The 20,013-nt window shown below is 47.4% G+C and overlaps 3 protein-coding genes across 5 annotated transcripts; all 3 read left to right on the top strand.

Annotated features, from left to right (window-relative positions):
• Positions 1-6,645: 6,645 nt before the first annotated feature.
• On the top strand, positions 6,646-7,946 carry LOC109751684 (tau-cadinol synthase-like). Its single transcript, XM_020310574.3, has 4 exons — positions 6,646-6,882; positions 6,963-7,335; positions 7,436-7,654; positions 7,760-7,946. Exons 1-4 carry the CDS (start codon positions 6,678-6,680, stop codon positions 7,944-7,946), a joined length of 984 nt encoding a protein of 327 aa, XP_020166163.3. The 5' UTR covers positions 6,646-6,677.
• A 912-nt stretch (positions 7,947-8,858) lies between these two features.
• Positions 8,859-9,329, top strand: LOC141041891 (tau-cadinol synthase-like). The gene is made up of 2 exons (XM_073509457.1): positions 8,859-8,960; positions 9,039-9,329. Exons 1-2 carry the CDS (start codon positions 8,859-8,861, stop codon positions 9,327-9,329), a joined length of 393 nt encoding a protein of 130 aa, XP_073365558.1.
• Positions 9,330-13,662: 4,333 nt separating this feature from the next.
• On the top strand, positions 13,663-15,311 carry LOC109751686 (noroxomaritidine synthase 1-like). 3 transcript variants are annotated; one of them, XM_045232424.2, is made up of 2 exons: positions 13,663-14,847; positions 14,944-15,311. In XM_045232424.2, exons 1-2 carry the CDS (start codon positions 13,674-13,676, stop codon positions 15,120-15,122), a joined length of 1,353 nt encoding a protein of 450 aa, XP_045088359.1. In that variant the 5' UTR covers positions 13,663-13,673; the 3' UTR covers positions 15,123-15,311. The 3 variants fall into 3 exon arrangements, with proteins under 3 accessions (XP_045088359.1, XP_045088360.1, XP_020166164.1); XM_045232425.2 differs by having other exon boundaries at positions 13,663-14,905; positions 14,985-15,067; XM_020310575.3 differs by having other exon boundaries at positions 13,663-15,311.
• The last annotated feature ends 4,702 nt before the right edge of the window (positions 15,312-20,013 follow it).

Genomic DNA, 20,013 nt, shown 5'->3' with positions numbered 1-20,013 from the left:
CATCGCCACCGGCCACCCGTCCGGCCCCGGAGCCGTGTCTGCTCTCATGCTTAGGAGAGCGTCGTCAATCTCCTTAGGGAGAAACGCGAGCCCCAACTCTTCGTTCTCACTATGGAGGACCTTTTGGTACGGGAGCCACACATCCGTGCTGAGACGCGCTTGTTGTGCCTCGTCGGTCCCCATCAGACTTATGTAGAAGTCGTTGATATGTTGGGTAATTTCCGAATGTTGTAGAAGAAGCCCCTGCTCCGACTGCAACCTAAGAATTGAGCATTTCCTGCGTCTGCCGTTCGCGTACGCGTGGAAATACTGAGTGTTCGCGTCTCCTTTGAGCGTCCACTTGAGGCCACCCCTACGCCTCCAATATTCCTCCTCAGATCGCAGCAGAGCTTCGACTTGCCCTTCCAAGGCATATCGATGCGCCCATTCTTGCTCTGAAAAAGGACGTGTGTCCGCTTGATTGTCAAGGAGGGTTATTTCAGCAAGAAGCCTCTCCCTGAGGATCTTGTCAGCACGCCCCTGGTTCGCACCCCATCCCTTTAGGCTTGCGCGGAGGCGACCCCCGACAGCGATCCAAAACTCCATAGGGCCGCGTTGCTGGCCTGCGAGTTGGACGCTTCGCAACCATCTCTCCCTAAAGATGAAGTCGAAATCAGGGACCTCAAACCACGCGGTTTCGAAGAAGAACCGCGGGCTGCGGCGAATCCTATCTTCCCCTGAGGATAAGATGAGGGGCACATGATCCGAACCAATCCTTGTTTCTGCAAGGAGCGAACAGAGTGGAAACACCACTTCCCAGCCCGGAGACATGAAAACCCGATCCAAGACGGATCGCACCGGGGCTAGTTGCTTGTTAGTCCAAGTATACCTTGCCCCAGTTCTGGCCACTTCCCTAAGTGCCATAGATGCAATAGCATTGTTGAACATAGCCACCCTTGGCAAGTTGATATTGTCGTTGTTTTTGTCTACTCCTGACCGGATCAGGTTAAAATCACCTCCCACCATTAACGGGAGTTGAGCAACCGAAACCTCCCTCACCTTGGCTTTAAGTTCTCCCAAGAACTCGGCCGAGCGTGAGTGATCTGCTGGTCCATAGACTTGCACGATCACAAGCTCGCGAAGCGACGCTCGCACGCGGATGTTGGCAGCAATGAAAAAGGTGCCGACCTCCCAGGTCAGCACCTCGAACGTGGCGCTGCAGAAACCGAGCAGCATTCCACCTGAATGGCCCGTTGCCGGCTTATGGTGCCAAACAAAGCGCTCAAGGGGGTCTATGGCTAGGATATCATGGTGTCTAAACTCTGGTCTAATCGTTTCCTGGAGACCTACGATATCAATGGCTTCTTTCCTAATATATTCTTTAAGTTGGGTGCGCCGACCTGCGTGGCCGAAGCCACGGATGTTCCAAAGAAGCGCACGCATCTAGATGACGCGGTTACGCAGGCGCACCCCCCTTGAGGTGATCGCCTTGGCCACACGCCTCACCTTGCTGCAGCGAGGCGAGGAAGAAGCAGCAACCCCTGTTGCTGTCTCCCCTTGGGCCGGATCGCTAGCGACGTCGAGGGCTCAGCCTCAAGTGCCAGACGATCCGCGTGTTGAGCAGCCGCCGCTGCCAGCGCCGCCTGCGCCATCTCCTTCGCACGCACCAGCGAGATGAGTTCGCTCATCCCTCCCTCACCCATCGGTTCAACCCCACTCTCTCCCAAGACCTCGCTCAAATGATCATCCGAAAAGGAGTCGAGAATCATAAAATGAGGCAAGGGATTACCTGAGGTTTCCAGGTTCTTCTGTGCTTGTAGGAGTTGGGCGCGTTGGAGTGACGGAAGATTCCCTTTGGCACCCTTGGCCCGAGCGCTGACCCGCACAAGGGCCGCCTGCCCCTCCACCACGGCCTTGGAACGCTTGGCCTTCGGGAAGGCCGCCGTCTTGGACGCCTCCTGAGCGAGCGGGCCGGGGACAGGCACCGCCAGAGCCATCACCGCTTGGCGCGGCGTCGCCGGCGCCCCTAAGAGCTCCGCTGCACGCCCGGCCTCCGCGGTGACCTTGCGAACCGCCACCTTCTTGAGCTGCTTCACCGCGCCAAGCTTGTTGCTGTTGTGGCCGCCTTGGGTCGGGGAACGCGAGGAGAGAAGCAGCGAGTCTACCGACGCCGCACCAGGGGTGCGGGCATCGGCCTGCGGCTCCACCATCATGTCCGAAACCACCGCAGCCGCCATCCTCGCCGGAGGGGACGTGACCGACCCCAGGTTGGAGCCGTACTAGTTCGGGATCGAGAGCTCCAACTCCACGGACCCCCCCCCCCCCCCCCCCCCCCCGCCAGAGGCTGCTCCATCATAGGCATCTGCCCACGGTCAGCCGCCCCTCCTTTGTCGGTGATGCCCAACTTCTCCCACGCCGCCGTATCGATGGAGTCGTCCTCCATACTAGCATCAAGGTCCTTGTCACCCTCACCCATCCGGATCCCCCCCTAGAGATTCTGCTCGCTTATAAATGTTTGCTGGGGGTGAGCAAGCACAACAGCTACCACACATAAACAACCCATCCTCTGCATGGCGTCCGGCGGGACGGTGTCCGTCTTTCAGCCCTCGGCGTGGAGTGACTTCTTCCTCAGATACGAGCGGAAACCACCCAAGGCATGCATGTATTTATACATTATTATGTGCTACTCTCTCGTTCAAACTTCTTTTCTTTAAACACTACTCTAATGGGCTTAGCTAGGGTTATATGTTCTATTAGTAAGGAATTGGTCTGATATTAGCGTGAAGTTACTTTTCTAGTTTCACTACTCCCTCGGTCCAGTTGCACATGACGTCTAATGAAAATTTAGTATTCCAAATATATAAGTCACCATGCATGAGAAGAGTTCCTCATTCCTCGCGACCATTAATTTTCATTTTACATACTTCCATTGGTTGACACATTAAATAAGATTTGCACGTTGCTCTTAAGAAATTAATAACATGGAAAACCAACATAGTGATTGGCTCTTCCTAATTTTTGAAGCAGGTCAAAGAGATTAATTATTGCCATTAATTTTTTGATTTAGCATCCTCTATCCAATCTCTATGCACCTAGGTTGCCATCAGGGCCGGGCTAGCAAAATCCGGGGTCCTGTGTGAAACTCAAAAATGAGGCCCTGTCTCACTAGAAAAATAAACAGACAATCAATTAAAATGCAGTGGCAGAGGATGGATTTTTCTTGAGGTTGGGCTGACTCTAAACACATAACAAATTTGATGCACAACATAAGTAGTCCACACAATTAACAATGCACACGAATACTTTTATGTGAGATCCTAAGTATACTAATAAAATGCAATGAAAATTAGAACACATTTAAGTAAAAACAAGAGAAAGGCGGCGAGCACAGCATCAAGCAGTCAATCACACAACAAGCACCAAGCATCAAGCAGTAGCCCACACATACACTGCAGCAAGCAGCCGAGCACGCGAAGACGGGGTCAATTACCTCGTAATTGATACGAAAAAGGGTTTCCCCCGCTTTATATTATAAAGCAACGAACCAAGCATCCAACACAGCAGTATAGAGTACAATCAAGTCATAAAGAGACACTGGGGGCACAGCAAGACAAGCCCCAAACAAAGCTAAGCTAAAAAACTAATCCGGCTCGGGAGGTGGTGGTGGTGGTGGCGGAGGAGGAGCAAATGCCGACGCCGAAGAACGAAGACCAGCTATGATGTTGTCGATGGCGTCCCGGTCTCGCCGCTTACTAAGCGGTCTCCAGAGCTGTAAGAAGCCACACATTTTATGGATCGCATCAGTCACACGACATGGAATCACGCGCTCGATGACTAGTTTATTACAGTTACACCAGAGGGTCCACGCTAGGGTGCCCAAAGCCACCCACGTGGGTGGGCGGCTAGACCCGGGGAGCCTAAGAGCCTCCCCAAATAAGTCCGGGAGATTGTCATGGCACCAGTTGTCACCGACCACCTCCCGGAAGTAGCTCCATAAGAACTGCGCCACAGGACACCGGCAGAAGGTGTGGTTGCAATCTTCCGGTACCAAACAAATGGGGCAAAGGCCATCCCCAGGGCCGTTACGTTTGCGGACCTCCGTACCCGAGGGGAGGCGGCCTCGGACCCATTGCCAGAGGAATATGCAGATCTTCAAGGGGAGTTTGATCTCCCAAAGCACTGATAGTTCCACCGGGCCAGGGGTGGGGACAATCGCCTGATATATGGATCTAGTCGAGAATCTACCACTTGACTCGAGATGCCAGGACATCGAGTCAGGCTCAAGGGAGGGGGGGTGGAGGGCAATACATTCAAGCAATTCATCCCATTCCTGGAGCTCCACCGCCCCGAAGGTACGGCGAAAGGCAATAGCGCCCAAGTCAGCTAAGGCCACAGCCACAGAGATCTGTGGGCGGACGCAGATCGCGAACAGCGTATCAAAGCGCTCCGCGAAGGGACGTGCCCCTACCCATCTGTCTAGCCAGAACAGAGTACCGGATCCGGTACCCACTTTAATGGAGGTCCTAATGTGCAGGACCGGTAACAGGCGGATCACCGATTGCCAGAATTGGGACCTGCCAGATCTAGGGCGAATGCCAGTGGCTCCCCGCGAAGCCACAAGCCTTCGCGCGAATACCTCGTAATTGATGACGACTGGCGGCGCCAAGTCACTCAAGGTAGCTGCTAGGCGAGTCACGACGACGGCGAGGTGACTGGCAGCCGCGGGCGCGGCGGTGATGGTGCGAGCTCGTGCAAGTCGATCCAATCTTCCTCGTGCCGGTGCGATCGAATAGAGAAACTAGAAATCTTTTTTTGTGTGGAAAGAAACTAGAAATCTTAAATCCATACAAAAGCATGCAAAGAAAAAAGCATGCATACTGCGTAGATCAACTACCCTAGTCCTTGTCGGAGATGTCCACTATCTCCATGCCCGGCTCCGGATACACGGGTGACAGCTGCATCTTTAGCTCCTGCGGCTCTTTCGGTTGCTCCGCGTCGGCCTCCTCCTGCATCTCCACGTCGAGTTCGGCGAAGAGAGCGACGGTCACTGCCCGCTCCTGCCGGGTGAATTGCCGATTGACGTCCACATAGGCCTCATCCTGGATGGACGCCAATATGTCTTGCTGCTTCGCCATCTGCTCCGCTTGGGCGACGGCGAACCCCGCCTCCGCGTCCTCCATGTTGTAGGCCAGAGCCGGCGGCAGCTCCGCCTCGTCCTCCTCCGAATCTGTCACCTCCATCAGAGCCGGTTGCTGCTCCTCTCCCTCCTCCTCCCCATCCTCCGACTCCAGCGAGACCGGAGGCAGCCCGGCAGCACTGCGAGCAGCGCACGCGGCATGCATCTAAGGATCTCCTGCTTGGTCTGGTACCGGCGCTCTGGCGTGAGCATACCGTAGGTGGTTATCTTCTGCCGGACCATGGCGTAGCCGGAGTGCGTGGGAAGAGCGGCGGAGCGGGAGAGAGCAGGTGGATGGGCTCGGACTACGGCGCGGAGAGGGAGGAGGTAGATGGGCCAGGGTTGGGGGACGTCGGCATGCTTAAATAGCCGGATTTGTTATCGAGCGGCGAGCCGGAGCAACACCACGCGGCGTTCATACCACCCACCGGAGGAGACGTCCATCGGACTGCCGGGTTTCCGGGCAATTCCGCGTGGGACCCCAGCGTTAGTCCGACGTGGTGGACACGCCCGGGCATCCATATATCTACCCCATATTTGGGATGGATATGAGGGGTGCCAGTCCGCCCGGGCATTTGAGCCCGTTTGAGGCGCCCGTCTGGGTCGAATTTTCGTGACCGGACCGTCCGCCCGGGCATTTGAGGCCGGTTTTTGGGCGCCCGGCTGCAAATGCTCTAACCTAGACAAAGTGAGCCACAACATATCAAACGGTGCCAAGATTTTGTCTTGTTTTCTATACTAGATGATGCCTTGCATGTTGTTGCGCGAATATTTTGCAATATTTGAATGAGGTTTTGGTTATACGAAACATCAATATTTGAAATAAAGGTTTTTGAAAGTATATCGGTATTAAATGTAAATAGCATAATAGAATGGAAGTTTACATGCATGCATGTTTGCATGTTGAATTGAATTTTAATATGCATAGTTGCATGTTGAGGTGGGCCTTTACCTATGGTAGTTAAATGATGAGGTGACATGCTTTCATGTTGAGAGAAATATGTTAGTGGGGGCTAGCTATTTAGATATAGAAGATTTATTTTTCTGTCCACAAAGTGGCGCTATCCAAAAGGGCTATGACTTGCACCTGAATATCACCACCTCTAATTCCTCCTCCTTGAATAAAATCAAAGGGATATTTTTAATGTTACCCGACCTAGTTATCTATTTCCTATAGCCATAAATAAAAATTCTAATTAAGCTGTCAAATATATTTCTTAAATTCATACTTGCAAGTTGTTAGCATTTGCAAAGTAAAAAAAGTGCTGCTGAGACCGAAAATATTTGACATTTAGTTATGCAAAGGAAGTGTTTACACTCTGTACAGATCAAAATCGTTGGAATTTCATCAAATGATTGAATCATCATTTCCTGTGACAGTATGCCATAAAGCTTCTATATTGTCCCATACATTTAATTGATACATTAGCGACTAGTTTGCATAACTGTAACCAATAAATTTCTGCAGAGGTCAGAGGAATGGATGAAGATCAGAATCAATAAATTGAAGGAAGATGTTGACATGTTGTTTAAGACTTGCAGTAATAGTTTAGAGAAAATGAAGTTGGTGGATGCAATCCAACGCCTAGGAATAGCACACCTCTTTGAAATACAGATATGCACTGCTCTAAGTGACATACATGAAAATGAACTCAATATCTCTAGCCTCCGCGAGGTTGCTCTTCGGTTCCGCCTTCTTAGGGAACATGGCCTTTGGGTATCTCCAGGTATCCATCTAAATATGTAATCATTGAATACCTTGCAAGAACACTTCATGAAAATGAATTAACATGAATATGTGTTGCAGATGTATTCAAAAAGTTTAGGGGCGAAGATGGGACCTTTAACGAGTATATAACAAACGATCCAAAGGGACTCATATGTCTCTACAATGCAGCATACACGTTAACCCATGGCGAGCCAGAACTGAAAGACGCCGTCTCTTTTGCAAGGCATCATCTAGAATCACTGGCGTCGAGCCTTGGGTCCCCTTTAGCAGAGCAAGTCAAGCGTGCCCTTCATGTACCACTACCAAGGACCTATAGGAGGTTGGAGGCGCTGCACTACATGCCAGAATATGAACGAGAAGAAGGGCACAGTCCAATCCTTCTAGAGCTTGCAAAGCTGGAATTTAACCTCCTCCAAGCTGTCCATTTGAAGGAGCTCAAAGAAATCTCCGAGTATTTCCATTAACATATACCCACCCAACTATATTAGTATATATACATGCTTCATTGGACTATCTATCAATCTATTTTTATTATGCATCATTTTTTCCAGGTGGTATAGTGATTTTAAGGGATACGTGGGGTTAAGTTTTGCTCGGGACCGTGTGGCGGAGTCCTACCTTTGGGGCTATTGTGTGTTCTACGAGGAAGAGCACACACTCACACGAATGATCTTTGCCAAGTTAGTTATTCTGCACACGCTGTTGGATGACACCAATGATGTTGGTGCCACCTTGGAGGAGTACAGGAAGCTCGATGCAGCCATACAAAGGTTATCTCTCTTGCCAATCTCTGTATCTATGGTGAACAACTATTAATTCTATCGACAATAGATTAATTGGGGGTGGTTGTTTAAACTAATTAATATGTCACGCAGATGGGATGAGAGCGCCGTTTCTCTTGTGCCAGGGTATCTGAAGAAGTTCTATAATAAACTGCTAATCTGCTTTAAGGAGTTCGATGATGAATTGAGACTCAATGGGAGATATTCAATTGATCACATGAAGAAGGAGTACCAAATTATCTATTTTGTTTCAATTCTTTATTTAGAACACATGTACTGATTGCACATGAGCATTAGAAATGTCCCGTCACAATCTAGTCGAAAAAGCTTTGTGGTGGGTTGTAAACATGTCTAATTAATTTATTAGCTCTCAATGATCATACATATGAGTAGTAGGTTAGGACGATTCTTTTTCAATCGGGGAAATTAAGAAAAAAGAACCAAAACACCCCTCAAGAGAAAAATGAACAGAGCCCAGAGAAAGCTCTTTTGCCCCCTCCTCCCCAAAAGGAGGCACTCGATGAGTTTTGAGTTAGTACCGCGAGATATTAGTTGTGGAGGATGCTAAAGAGAAAGAAAGTGTCTCTCTGCTTGCCTAGACATTTGCTTCTTCGAATGTACAACTTCTTCAACTAATGTACCACTCCTCAAGCTGTAAAGGTTGTGGAACAGAGAAATTTTATGATCAACTTATGATTTGAGATGTATGTAGAAGGTGTAGCCATTGAGAGACTGGTTGCTTGGGGCAGGAGGATCGTTGGTACGTTGTTGGGAAATTATCTAAGTGAATACAAGATTTATGGTTTGTTACTAAACAACACAAACCATACGTATACCTCCTTGGTCACAAAGCAGTGGTGTTATAAAAATTCACCAGAGTTTGTGCAAATGGCACATGGATTGACCGTTATTTTGCATAAGAAAACATGTCAGGTGTTGATCTTGGAAATCATTTCTATGTCTATTTTTGGAAGAATATTAATATAAAAGATAATTGTGCGTTTGATTAATGGGCTACCCTTGCTCGTGCGCATGCATGCAGTTCCAACAGCAGTCGAGTTGTTATGTCCAAGAAGCTGAATGGTTGCACAAAAATCACAAGCCGGGGTTGGAAGATAAATTGTATTTGGCTGCCATGTCCCTAGGCGCGGTACAGCTATGCGTGTATATGATGGTTTGCTTGGGTAATGAAATGCCCAAGGGAGCACTGGAGTGGGCACTTGGATACCCTGATGTCGTCATGGCATGCGCCAAGATTGGGCGCCTAATGAACGACCTTGCTGCTTCATCCAAAGTGCGTTGCTAAACACACATATAAGTGCAATTAACCGTGTATAATGAATTAGTTAAGTTAACTGAAACGTGCATGCAGCCCCGGGACAACAGGGACGTGGCCAACTGCGTGGAGTGCTACGCCGGTGAGCACAAGGTCACCGAAGAGGTCGCCTTTGCTGCCATCGACTCGATGATAGAAGATGAGTGGAGGACCACCAACCAAGCTCGATTCCAACATGGCCGTGAGCTGCTGCCTGCGGTGCAACGGGTCGTCAACTGCACTCTCAGTTGGCCGGTGTACTACGGTGATAGGAAAGATGCCTTCACCTTCAGCTCGCATCTTGAAGACATCATCAAGCGCCTCTTTGTCAAGCCCATTCCCATCTAGCTACTACTCTTTGTACCTCATGCAGGCATGCATTAAGTATTTGTTTTCTTATGTACCTTCAATTTCTGATTGTTTTCCATATCCCGTGTTTAATTAGGTCGGTCGTCATGTGTGTACACGTAGGATGCGGAGGTCGGGAAAAAATATAGGCGTGCACGAGCTCATGTTTCAATGTGTGTGACATGTACGTATGTGTTGCATGTCAGATGAACCGAAATGTTTGCATGTATGGAGCACGATTAATAAATAAGTAGTGTGTTTGGTTTGGCAAATCCACGGTCCAGTTCTTACTAAATCGTGTGCTCATATCGCTAAATTTATGTGGGAGAGGATGATTGTACCATTTTCTGGCTCTGCTCATATGTGATTCAGATTTTCAGTGACTGGCTGGTACAGTATGTAAATGAGCCCTTCAGTTAATTAAGTTCATCAGTTGATTCTTTTACAATGGAGAAGTTATATTATGTCCTTTCATGTAACTTCTCCCTAAAATACTTTTGAACACCAAATAAATAAGGCGGCTGCTACAAATCAGCCGGCTGATCCTGGCACGGAATCAGCTGGGCCTAGCCACCCGATCGATCCATAAGTCCGCTTTGTCAGCCGTCTGATTCACCCAATCAGTCCGCCTGTCTTCTTATTCGCGTGGGTGCTGAGGCCACGACGCACTGTTTCACATGTTACGTTACGTGCATCAACTCCAGAAAGCTAGCTAGTTACTCCAATATTGTTGCAGCAACTGCGCATGAACCAGGTACGTACTTATAATTCAGTCAAGTATGAAGCCATTCATGCTGACTATACATTGTAGAAAAAGCTAGCTACAATGCAGCATCTTTTTCCGTATATCATTTATTTACGTTACGTGCATATTTAGTCACTTACCGGCCGGTGCTGCAACAACGCAGTGGTGCTGCGACTGCCATCGACGTGTTGTGTGCCAATGATGCGAGAGTGCCGCCGTGCTACTAGCTGGTGCTTCGACGATGCGGCCGTGCTGCAAGCCGGCCAATTGGAACTCCAATATGATCGATCTCTCAGCTAAGGTTAGCACTATATGTATAATGTAAAATACTATTAATCATGTTTCTGTTTTGATCTTGCGAGTCGAAAATACTACTAATGACATCTGCCAATTTTGATCTTGGGTGTCAAAATATTAATCTCATACATATTTTTTCGGTTTTCTAACATGTGATGCTAATTGGGTGACTTGTAGTTTAGCAGCTATGAAGAGAGAAGCACCGCCAAATGGCATAAAAATGAGTTCATTTTTTAACCATGTTGCTTTGAGCTCTCGGAGTAAATGGTAGATGGCGTCACTAAATGATAATCTATGTGAAAAGAAAATTAGCAGCTAAGATATCTTTTGATAAATAAAAATCATAATATTAGCGGACTTAGAGGCAAATTTATGCTAATACAGTGAAGTAGTCTGTCACTTGAAAAACGTGATTCAACTTCAATCAATATAACACCATGAGTGGCTTGCTTTCATGTGTTAATCGCTTGGACGATGAAGGTGAATAGTTAGTTAATTGGAGGACACTTAAATCAATCAATGAGACGCCTAGAGTACTTGCTTTCATATGATAACTAGATGGATACCCTGCACGTTGTCGCGGGACATCTAGTAGTCTTGTTACTGCTAAACGTCTTGGTTTCAATAGATGATAAAAGTTGTCTTCTACTAATGGAGCAGCGATCTCTTTTGGGCGTGGATCGCAAGAAATTGGCATGTGTTCGAGTACTCACGAAATAGGACATATCTTTTTTTTTTAGTGCAACATGATAGAACTTTTCAATTAGTGTTTTGAAGGTTAACTATATTGCCATGTAACATTGAACATCGGTTGTTATATATATACACGGATACTAAAGATGATTTGATAAACATAAGTATTTGTCAAAGGCATATGTTGCCCAGGTGATTTAATTTTGCAAGTTGAAGATTAATATTTTTAGAGTACCGCTAAAAGTAGTTGACAACCATCATCCACCGCAACATGTAGAGATTTACTTCAATCTTTCCTTTATGGCCAGTCAGGCAAAAATTTAAATCCAATCAGCACCTTAGAAAAGATAAATAAAAATATCAAAGGTACCAGCAAAATCATACATTTGTTTATAACTTGTTAAATCAAACTATGTTGCAACTACTAATAAGCAAGGTACTATATATGGTAGTTGATATACTGATCTCCACTTTGTTTGAATGCTCAAGAAAGTTGAAAGCGTAAAATCAAAGAGACCACTACTACCGAGATTGGAGGTGATCACCAGGAAGATACCACTTACTCTTCGATGATATTAATTGCAAAGGCACGCACGTAGACGGCTTTTGCCAAAATCCTGACGGGTTGCCTGGTGTTGTACCCAGGCCTCCAATCTATCTCTTCTTCTGTTAAAAGACTGTTGACGTCAAAAACTGCATGGTTTTCTCAAATGAAATAATTGAGAAATATATTAAGAATTATGTAGTGGGGATTGATGTTTGCAAATTGAACGCTTATGTGGATAGTGTGCATGTACAGAGAATTGGGAGTAGTGAGGATCAACTTCTTAAAAAAGTAAGATTAGCTGGACGATAACAGTGAGGCAGTTTGTCACGTGAAAAACGTGGTTCAACTTTAATCAGTATGAAACCATGAACGTCTTGCCTTCACCATTTAGTTTCTTGGAGGATGACGGTGAATAGTTTGTCACCTTCTATCCAGTTGGTATCAACACGGTTCAACTCAAGGTTTTGGGTACCGAGCAAAAAAATTAGTTACCATGCGATACCGCAAATCTCGGTAGCCCAAGAGAAATTGCCTTATCAAAACAAAATCCTGAATTTTTGAATTTAAATGAATTTTGACTAAAATTTGGACTCACTTTCCCAATCCAAAATTCGTTCAAAACATTCGACCGGTAACCGCCCGGTATTTTTTGGTTACCGTGGTAACCAAAAATATCGGTGCCCGGCCAACAAGTTTTTTTATCCCGGATTCAAACCTTGGGTCAACATCAATCAACCAGGCGCCATGATCAGCCAACTTTCACCACAATGAAGGTGAATAGTTTGCCAGCTTCCGACTGGCGTCAGTATGGTTCAATTATTAGTGAAACGGCACAAAGTGGCATAGTTTCATCTTCTATTTAGGGATGGTGAATTATTTTTTATGGGATCCAACCCCTTGGGTCAAATTCAATCAATGAGGCCCCATGAGCGGCTAGATTCATCTGGTGATTTTTGTTAGGAATAAGCCACGAGGGGTTGATCAGTGTGTGTGTGTGTGTTGGTCGAGCCGGGCGTGGGTCCATGGCCGTGACAACTGTGCGTGTGTGCGTGTGCGTGTGCATAGTGTGCCAGTTAGAAACTAGCATGCACAGAGTTTGTTAGTGGACGTGTGCGTGTGCGTGTGCGTGTGCAGGTAAGTCATAGGCATTGATCGCGGGAGCGTTCGGCATGATCCAGCGGCAAGCTCGGACGATTTGCGGCTCTTGCGGTAGAGCAGATGGCTCACGACGAGAGGAGTCCGGGTCTTGAGGAGCTCGGGCGGACGTGAGCTTGAGGGTCCGTTGGAGTTAGTTGCTTAGCGAGTCAGGTATAAAAGGTCGCCATGTAACATGTGTTTGTAGTCAGCCGGGTATGTGCACACATTAACAAAAGTGAGGCGCTGTTCGTGCGGTGAGGCGTTCGTCCCCGGAAAAACCTTGTGTCCAGTGTGTTCCTTATTCCATCTCAATCTGAGCGAATGAGAGAGAGAGAGCTAGCTAGCTAGGGTTCATCCCAAGGTTTGTCCAAACAATTTCTTGGACGATGAAGCTGAGAATGTTTGCCAGCTTCCGATTGGTGCCAACGTGTTTCAATTATTAGTGAGGCGCCACAAGTGGCATGGTTTCATATGCTATTTGCAGACGGTGTTTTCCCCCCATCCGGGATCAAAAAACTTGGGCCAATTTCAATCAATGAGGCACCATGAGTGGCCAGCTTTCATCTATTAATTGCTTGGATAATGAAGGTGGATAGTTTGCCAGTTTCCGGTTGGCGTAAATGTGGTTCAATTATTGGTTCAACTTCAATCAAGCAAGACACCGTATCAATAGAGAGATCGAGATGTCATGGTGGGGAAAAAAATATGGAATGAAACTTATCAAGTACTTATTACCAAATCTGTCAACTGACACCTGCTTTGGAGCGCAATGAAGTCAGTAGTATAGTTATGTTGACACAGCGTGTGTGCACATTGCTCGCTGCTAGCATATGGCCATGGAGGGAACTCATCTATATATATGAAGCCATAGCATGTCCATTGAAGATAAATCTAAGTGGCAGCATATCCCACACTACGGATAACAATGTGGATCCTGCCCATCTCCATGGCACTCCCCATAAACTGGCCAATACTACACATGTTCCCTTCCTTTGTGGCCAACCTCCACAACATGCCTGCCTATTTCACCCTGGTCCTCACTGGATCAAGCCACGACTTCAGGGCACACGGCCCTCCTGGGACGGGGATGCGGTTCTTCGTCACATGCAATCCTGCGAACATCCAGCACATTTTCACTACCAACTACCCTAACTTTCCAAAGGGTGCAGAGTTCGCTGCTATCTTCGATATCATGGGTGGCAGCCTCTTCACAATTGATGGTGAGCCAGCTCATCGGATGCGCGCCAAAGTCAAGGGTGTGCTCAACGGCCCGCGGTTGCTGGACAACCTTGCGAGTTACTGCGTCGACAAGGTAAAGAACAGCCTCCTCCCATTGTTCGCCCACATGGTGAGCATCGAAACCCCATTAGACATGCAAGAAATGATGTTGAGGTTTATGTTTGACCTATGTGCTACGTCTCTCTTTGGCGTGGACCCTGGCCTCCTATCCTCGGACTTGCCTCCCATGGACGTAGCGGTTGCCTTGGACACGGTCATGGAGGTGGGATTTTTCCGGCATGTGATGCCAACTTCTTGCTGGAAACTGATGAGGCGGCTAAACATCGGCCCCGAGAGAAAGCTCAGCACATCGCACACAGTGCTTCGAAGGTTCGTCGTGGAGATGATGGACAGGTGGAAGACCAACACATGCCATACTGGTAATGACCACAGTGGTGTGGATATTATGCCTCCATTCCTCAATGATCCTGACTATGCAGATGATGAATTGGTGCTTGCGATGATTATCAGCTACTTCCTCGCTGCGAGGGACACAATTACAGCAACCCTGACATGGGTCTTCTACAACCTTTCCCAGAAACCTAACGTCGTGTCAACCATCCGCAATGAACTCTCACCCATTGCATCAAGCAAAGCAGCATCCAGTGCAAGTGCCATGGTGATCTTTGAGCCGGAAGAGACAAAATCTCTAGTCTATCTAAGAGCCGTCTTGTATGAGACTCTTAGGTTGTACCCACCGGGGCCTATTGAGTGCAAGACGGTAGCCACCGATGATATCATGCCGAGTGGCCATAAGGTGCGCAGTGGCGACACCATCTTTATTTCTGTCCACTCCATGGGGAGAATGGAGGACCTGTGGGGTAATGATTGCCTCAACTATAATCCCGAAAGGTGGCTCTCAGACAATGGCAACCTGAGGTACGTGCCATCTCACAAGTTCTTGGTTTTCAACTCAGGCCCAAAGATATGCCCCGGCAAGGAAATTGCGGTTATGCAGATGAAGACCGTCATCGCCTCAACAATGTGGAACTTCGACGTGGAGCTGATGAAAGGGCAAAGCATACAGCCCAAGCCGTCTTGTATACTGAAGATCAAAAATGGGCTCATACTTAAGCTGAAGAAGCGGCAAATGTAATAAACGTACTTACCGAGCACTTGGACATTTTATGCTTTCCACAACCACATTATCATCGAATAATAAAGGCATTAATGCATCAAAATTTATCTCCTTTTTTTTACTGAAAACAACCAATGTGTTGCCATTTATTACTTTGTTGTATGAGACATGATGTAAATTCATCGATCAGTCTTGAGTCCATGGTGATTGTGTCCCTCGCAGCGAGCAAGTACTCGTAGTTGATAATCATCGCATGGTCTTGAGTTCCTACGAGTAACTTTTTAAGCAGTTCTCGCGTCTCACAGGTCACTCCAGCAACTCATGAGGCGACTCTCCTCCACCGCCATAGCAAGTCTGCTCCACGCGCTCCTTCCCCTCGCTGCCATCATCGGTGGCCTCCTGGCCGGCCTGTGGTGGTGGTGGGGCACCCCTTCCTCATGCTTCTCCCCTCTCTGCTTGATCCTATGGCGCCTCCCGACCCTCTCCGCGATTGCGCGCCCTAGTTCACATATGATCCTAGGCCGCTCATGGCGGCGCTCCAGCTGATGGTGGTGGTGGTGGTGCCTCATCGGCTGCTGACCTTTGATCTCAGCGGACTCCCATCGGTGTGCCTCCGGCTAGATCAGCGGCGCCCTACCCCTGCATGGTCTGGCTGGCCAGTCTGTCAGATCTAATGTCGGTTGGTTTCTGTCGGCATCCGGATCGTACTAGATCTATTTGATGCGGCTGGATCTTCATTGTGAAAGGCCCCTGCACGCCCTTGTTGAGGCGACTAGTGTGAACTGGCGATTTTTTGGATACATCCGGAAGGCCCTGATGTGGGTTTTGGTGGCTCTCACTCCAGATGGTTTGCTTTTTGACGGTGAGATGCAATATACGAATGACAATTTGACGTAGAGGATATGGTTGTGCAGTAGTAGCGGTGAGGTTTCTAGTCCAGCGTTACGCTGAGACCACGGAAAAGGGATGGTGAGAACACATGATTGACTCTGAGTTAACAGAAGAAAGCTACTCTATGGTCAATGTTTATTACTATGCCAAGAAAGACGTGCTGCAGTTTAGGGTTGCTTCGATGGTAGCCAACAGCTTAGTAATAAACTAATAATGAAGAACTGAAGTTCCTGGGGCTTGATCTAGGCCTTTCACTGCTCATCTTCATCCTAAGCCGTCGGAGATTTATATTTTCTCTGCTGAGCCAATACGCTATCCTAACTAAAGAATTGACTGTCGGTGGTTCAGTTTTCTGAATATGTAAGCTTCCCAAGGATACACATGCCTTGCAGCAACTAGTAATGAATATGTCGAAGTTGAATGCAAGGCGATTCACCGTTGTCATGGCTTGGGTTCCAGTATCTGTCATGTAGGTCTCCTTAATCTAGTGTCTCTGCCACCATCATATTTTGGAAGATGTGTGTTAATCCCATGGGAGTATGTGTGTCACCACTCATCAACCTTTTATCTCTGCTCACAATAGTTGCCACTCCCCCCTCTTTGCCCTCTGCCGCCTGATGTAGTTCCGTCTCCATAAAATGTGTATGGCAGTGTACAAGATCTTAACCCCTCAAATGCGATCAAAATGTGAATTGGATGTGACTATGTGAACTGAATGTGCGAAAAGATTCCTTCCATTCACATATAACGGGCCTTCTCATATCCAGTTCTTGTTACTCGCAAGTAGTTGTAAATTACTTGCAGTTCCGAGTCATCACGTTTAGTTGTCACTTGCTTTAGAAACCACTCCCACGACAACCCAAGACAAACCTGTAACAGAAGATGACACCTTGGAGCAGGGCTAGGTAGTTCAAGGCGTCCAATAACTCTTGCTGGGCTGCCGCGCTTGTGGAAAAAGAAGAAGCTGAGAACAGAATTTTGCATCTTTTTTAAGATAACAAAAAGCCTTGGGATATTTTCTGCGGGAGTTTGTACTAGGATATTTTCCTACAATTTTCCTTGGGTTCTTTTTGTTTCCGGTTTCCCTTTTTTGTTTCTTTTTTCCTCCTGATGGTGAGAATTCTTTACTGTTGTTGTCTGGGCCATGTGGAATGCCAGAAACAGAGCTACATTTGAGAAAAAGATGATTAAAAATCCCCTTTGAGGTTCTTTTCTGCTTGCACTTCACCGATGTCTTGGACATATATCCAGAAGCAAGGTGATGATGATACTTTGAGGACTGGTGCAGAGCTGGTTCGCGCCAACTCAACCAACTTGATAAGCATCTCCAACCCTATGGAGGACTCTGCCGTGGCGAACCGATCACCTTGGAGGGCTCCCGGAGCTTCATTGTGTTTAAACCAATGTTGTCTATTGCTGTGATGAACTGTGCCTATATGTTGTGTCGTCAAGTTTTCAACACACAATGTATGTTTTGATTGCGAGTGTGCACAGTGAATTTCCTACCAGTGCTTTAAACTCACTCTCTATCTTTCTTGCCCCTTATTTAAGCCCTTGTGTAAGAATAATTGAATTTTTGTTATGTTAAGGACATCTTCAATAGCAACCCGCAAATTTTCTCCCGAATCCGTCTGCGAACACGGATGCGGGAGGCCGTCATCCAACCGTAGCCACAAACATCCGGCCTTCCTCATTTTTTAAGTCTACACGATCAAATAGCCGCATACATATGATACGGACGTTCAAATAGCCGCGTGCAGCACTAGTTCAAATTTTAAAAAGTTCAAATATTACATTCCAACATTGTTTTCCCCCTTTAACTGCCCGTTGATGCTCAATCGGATCTTCTTTCAGCTGCTTGTGAGTTGGTCGATACTAGTGGCCTTTTTTTTTCTTCTCTTTTTTGAGTTGTGAGAATACTACTAGAGGTGTAGCCGGGCCCTTCAACAGTCACAGCACCGGTGTGGCCCACCAATGAGCCAACCCATTCCTCCCTGCTCTGCTCCCGACCTCAGACGGCGGCGACAGCGAGGAGACGCCCAACGGCGGGCAATGACGAAGGCGCCCCGTCTTCCAGTCCAGCTGCTCTGCTCCTCCATCATCTCTTCCGTCCGCTGGAACTGGAACTGGAACTGGAAGCAACCGCCACCCGCGCCCTGCCCTGCAGGTGCTTGCGTTTATTCCCACAAGGTTCCTTCCGCTAGCTGGAGCACCATGGTCATCAACCAACCACCCAGTTGCCTACGGCGTGCATGCACGCTTGTTTGCCTCCAGTGGAATACAGCACGTACCCATAAATTAAGTAGTAATGGCCGCCATACATCAAGAGACGAGCTTGAGCTTGAAACGAATAAAGCTGGGCCTTGTGGGAGCCAATTCAAGTACTATAATATCATCAACTCGAGTCGCTAGCTGCCTGTCTTTTAACACTTGCTTACCAAGCTCGTTCAGATGGCATGTGCTTGTGCCTTGAAGACCGCAACACCACCAGCGCAAGATGTATAGATGGACATATGCATCTTTGGCACAAGCAGGTCACTGGACCGTCCGTCCTGAGCTTGATCACTTGTTCAGGGGCACCACAACTGAGGCTCCTTCAGTTCAGTAGCACTAGTAGTATATCAGTATAGACCTTGAGACTGAAAGAGCCCATTCGCTTGCTTCAGACTCCACGTTTACCCAGCTTGTATATCAATGTATATGTTCTGGGACGATCCCCGCAAAAAAAAAAAAGTATTCTGCTGCTCTTTGTTTAGTCTGAGCACTACTTTGTGTAATCTTTATTCCAGAGTTCTGTGAGTACCTTTTTTATGTTCCAATGGCTGTCCACTACTACCATTATATACTTGAAATGGGCCTTGTGGAATAAAGCTGGGCCTTGTGTAGTACAAAGCAGTGCATTTTGTTGATCAGTCAACAGTGAAACAGGATCAATTAATGCCGGGGATTTATTTGCTGCCCCCAACTGCTTACGTGCGAAACTTGCCTAGCAGGTGGTGGAACTGTAAGTGTCTCGCTCTGATTGATCTTTTACATATTTCAGTCAGGCATCATGTACTGTTGGTAGCTAGACTCGGGTAAAATTAAAATTACAACTCTCTACTTCTCTCTCTCTCTCTCTCGAAAATAAAATTACAACAATCTTCTCTATACTGCCGTCCCCTTCCTAAAAGAACTGTGCATGGTTTCAGGTCAAGCCCCACGCCCGCAGCCATGCCCGGCGATGAGCTCTGCAACCCCTCACTTGCAACACTCGGCGCCGAGAGGGTGGGCGTCGCCACCGATGGAATCTCTCTCGCCGTTGGCTCCCACTTCCCCGTTACCCTCCCCGCCGCCGCCGGTACCGTTCCTCCCCCACACTCTCTTTCAAGTGCAGTTTCTTCGGAAATTAGGGGCTCCAGCGTTATTCTCTTCGAGTTTTGGTGGAGTGCGAACAAAAGTGCTATCTTGCGAAGCTTGATAGGGATAGCCCACCCGTGCACCGCTGGTTTAGCTTACCAGATTTACAGTGATGTGCCTCTATATGCAAAAATAGTTCAACTTGGCTGAACAGAAGCTAGCTAACCTAACACGCCAAGGCGCCGTCTTAAATTCATTATAAATTTGAGAAGACAAAAACATCAGTTTCATTGTTGCTTCTAGCAACGAGATAGTAACAACTTTCTCTTATTTATATGGACCAACCAATGTGTAGAGGTGACTGCAAAAGATTGAAAGACTACTGGATGTATCAGACCAAGCTAGTCTTGGTACCCATGTCTTAATCTATCTTTTGTTATTTTAATTACTTTATCTTCCATTATATATGATGCCAACTTGGTCAGGGTGAAACCATATTAGGTGATGGTATCATGTGGAGTAGGTATACATTGGTGCATCGACGAGGAAACCAACAAAGGACGGCAGTTCAGTATATGGAATAAAGTTAGCTAAACAGGGTCCAAATTGAGTGCATTAGCTCCACGGGGTGCTTTGCTGGCAGCGATTAGTTTAGTTGATCAGATCTGGTGGGAGCATT

Source organism: Aegilops tauschii, chromosome 2, assembly GCF_002575655.3.
Source record: "Aegilops tauschii subsp. strangulata cultivar AL8/78 chromosome 2, Aet v6.0, whole genome shotgun sequence".
In the NCBI taxonomy this organism is placed as follows: domain Eukaryota; kingdom Viridiplantae; phylum Streptophyta; class Magnoliopsida; order Poales; family Poaceae; genus Aegilops; species Aegilops tauschii.
This window is presented reverse-complemented; position numbering and strand designations above follow the sequence as displayed.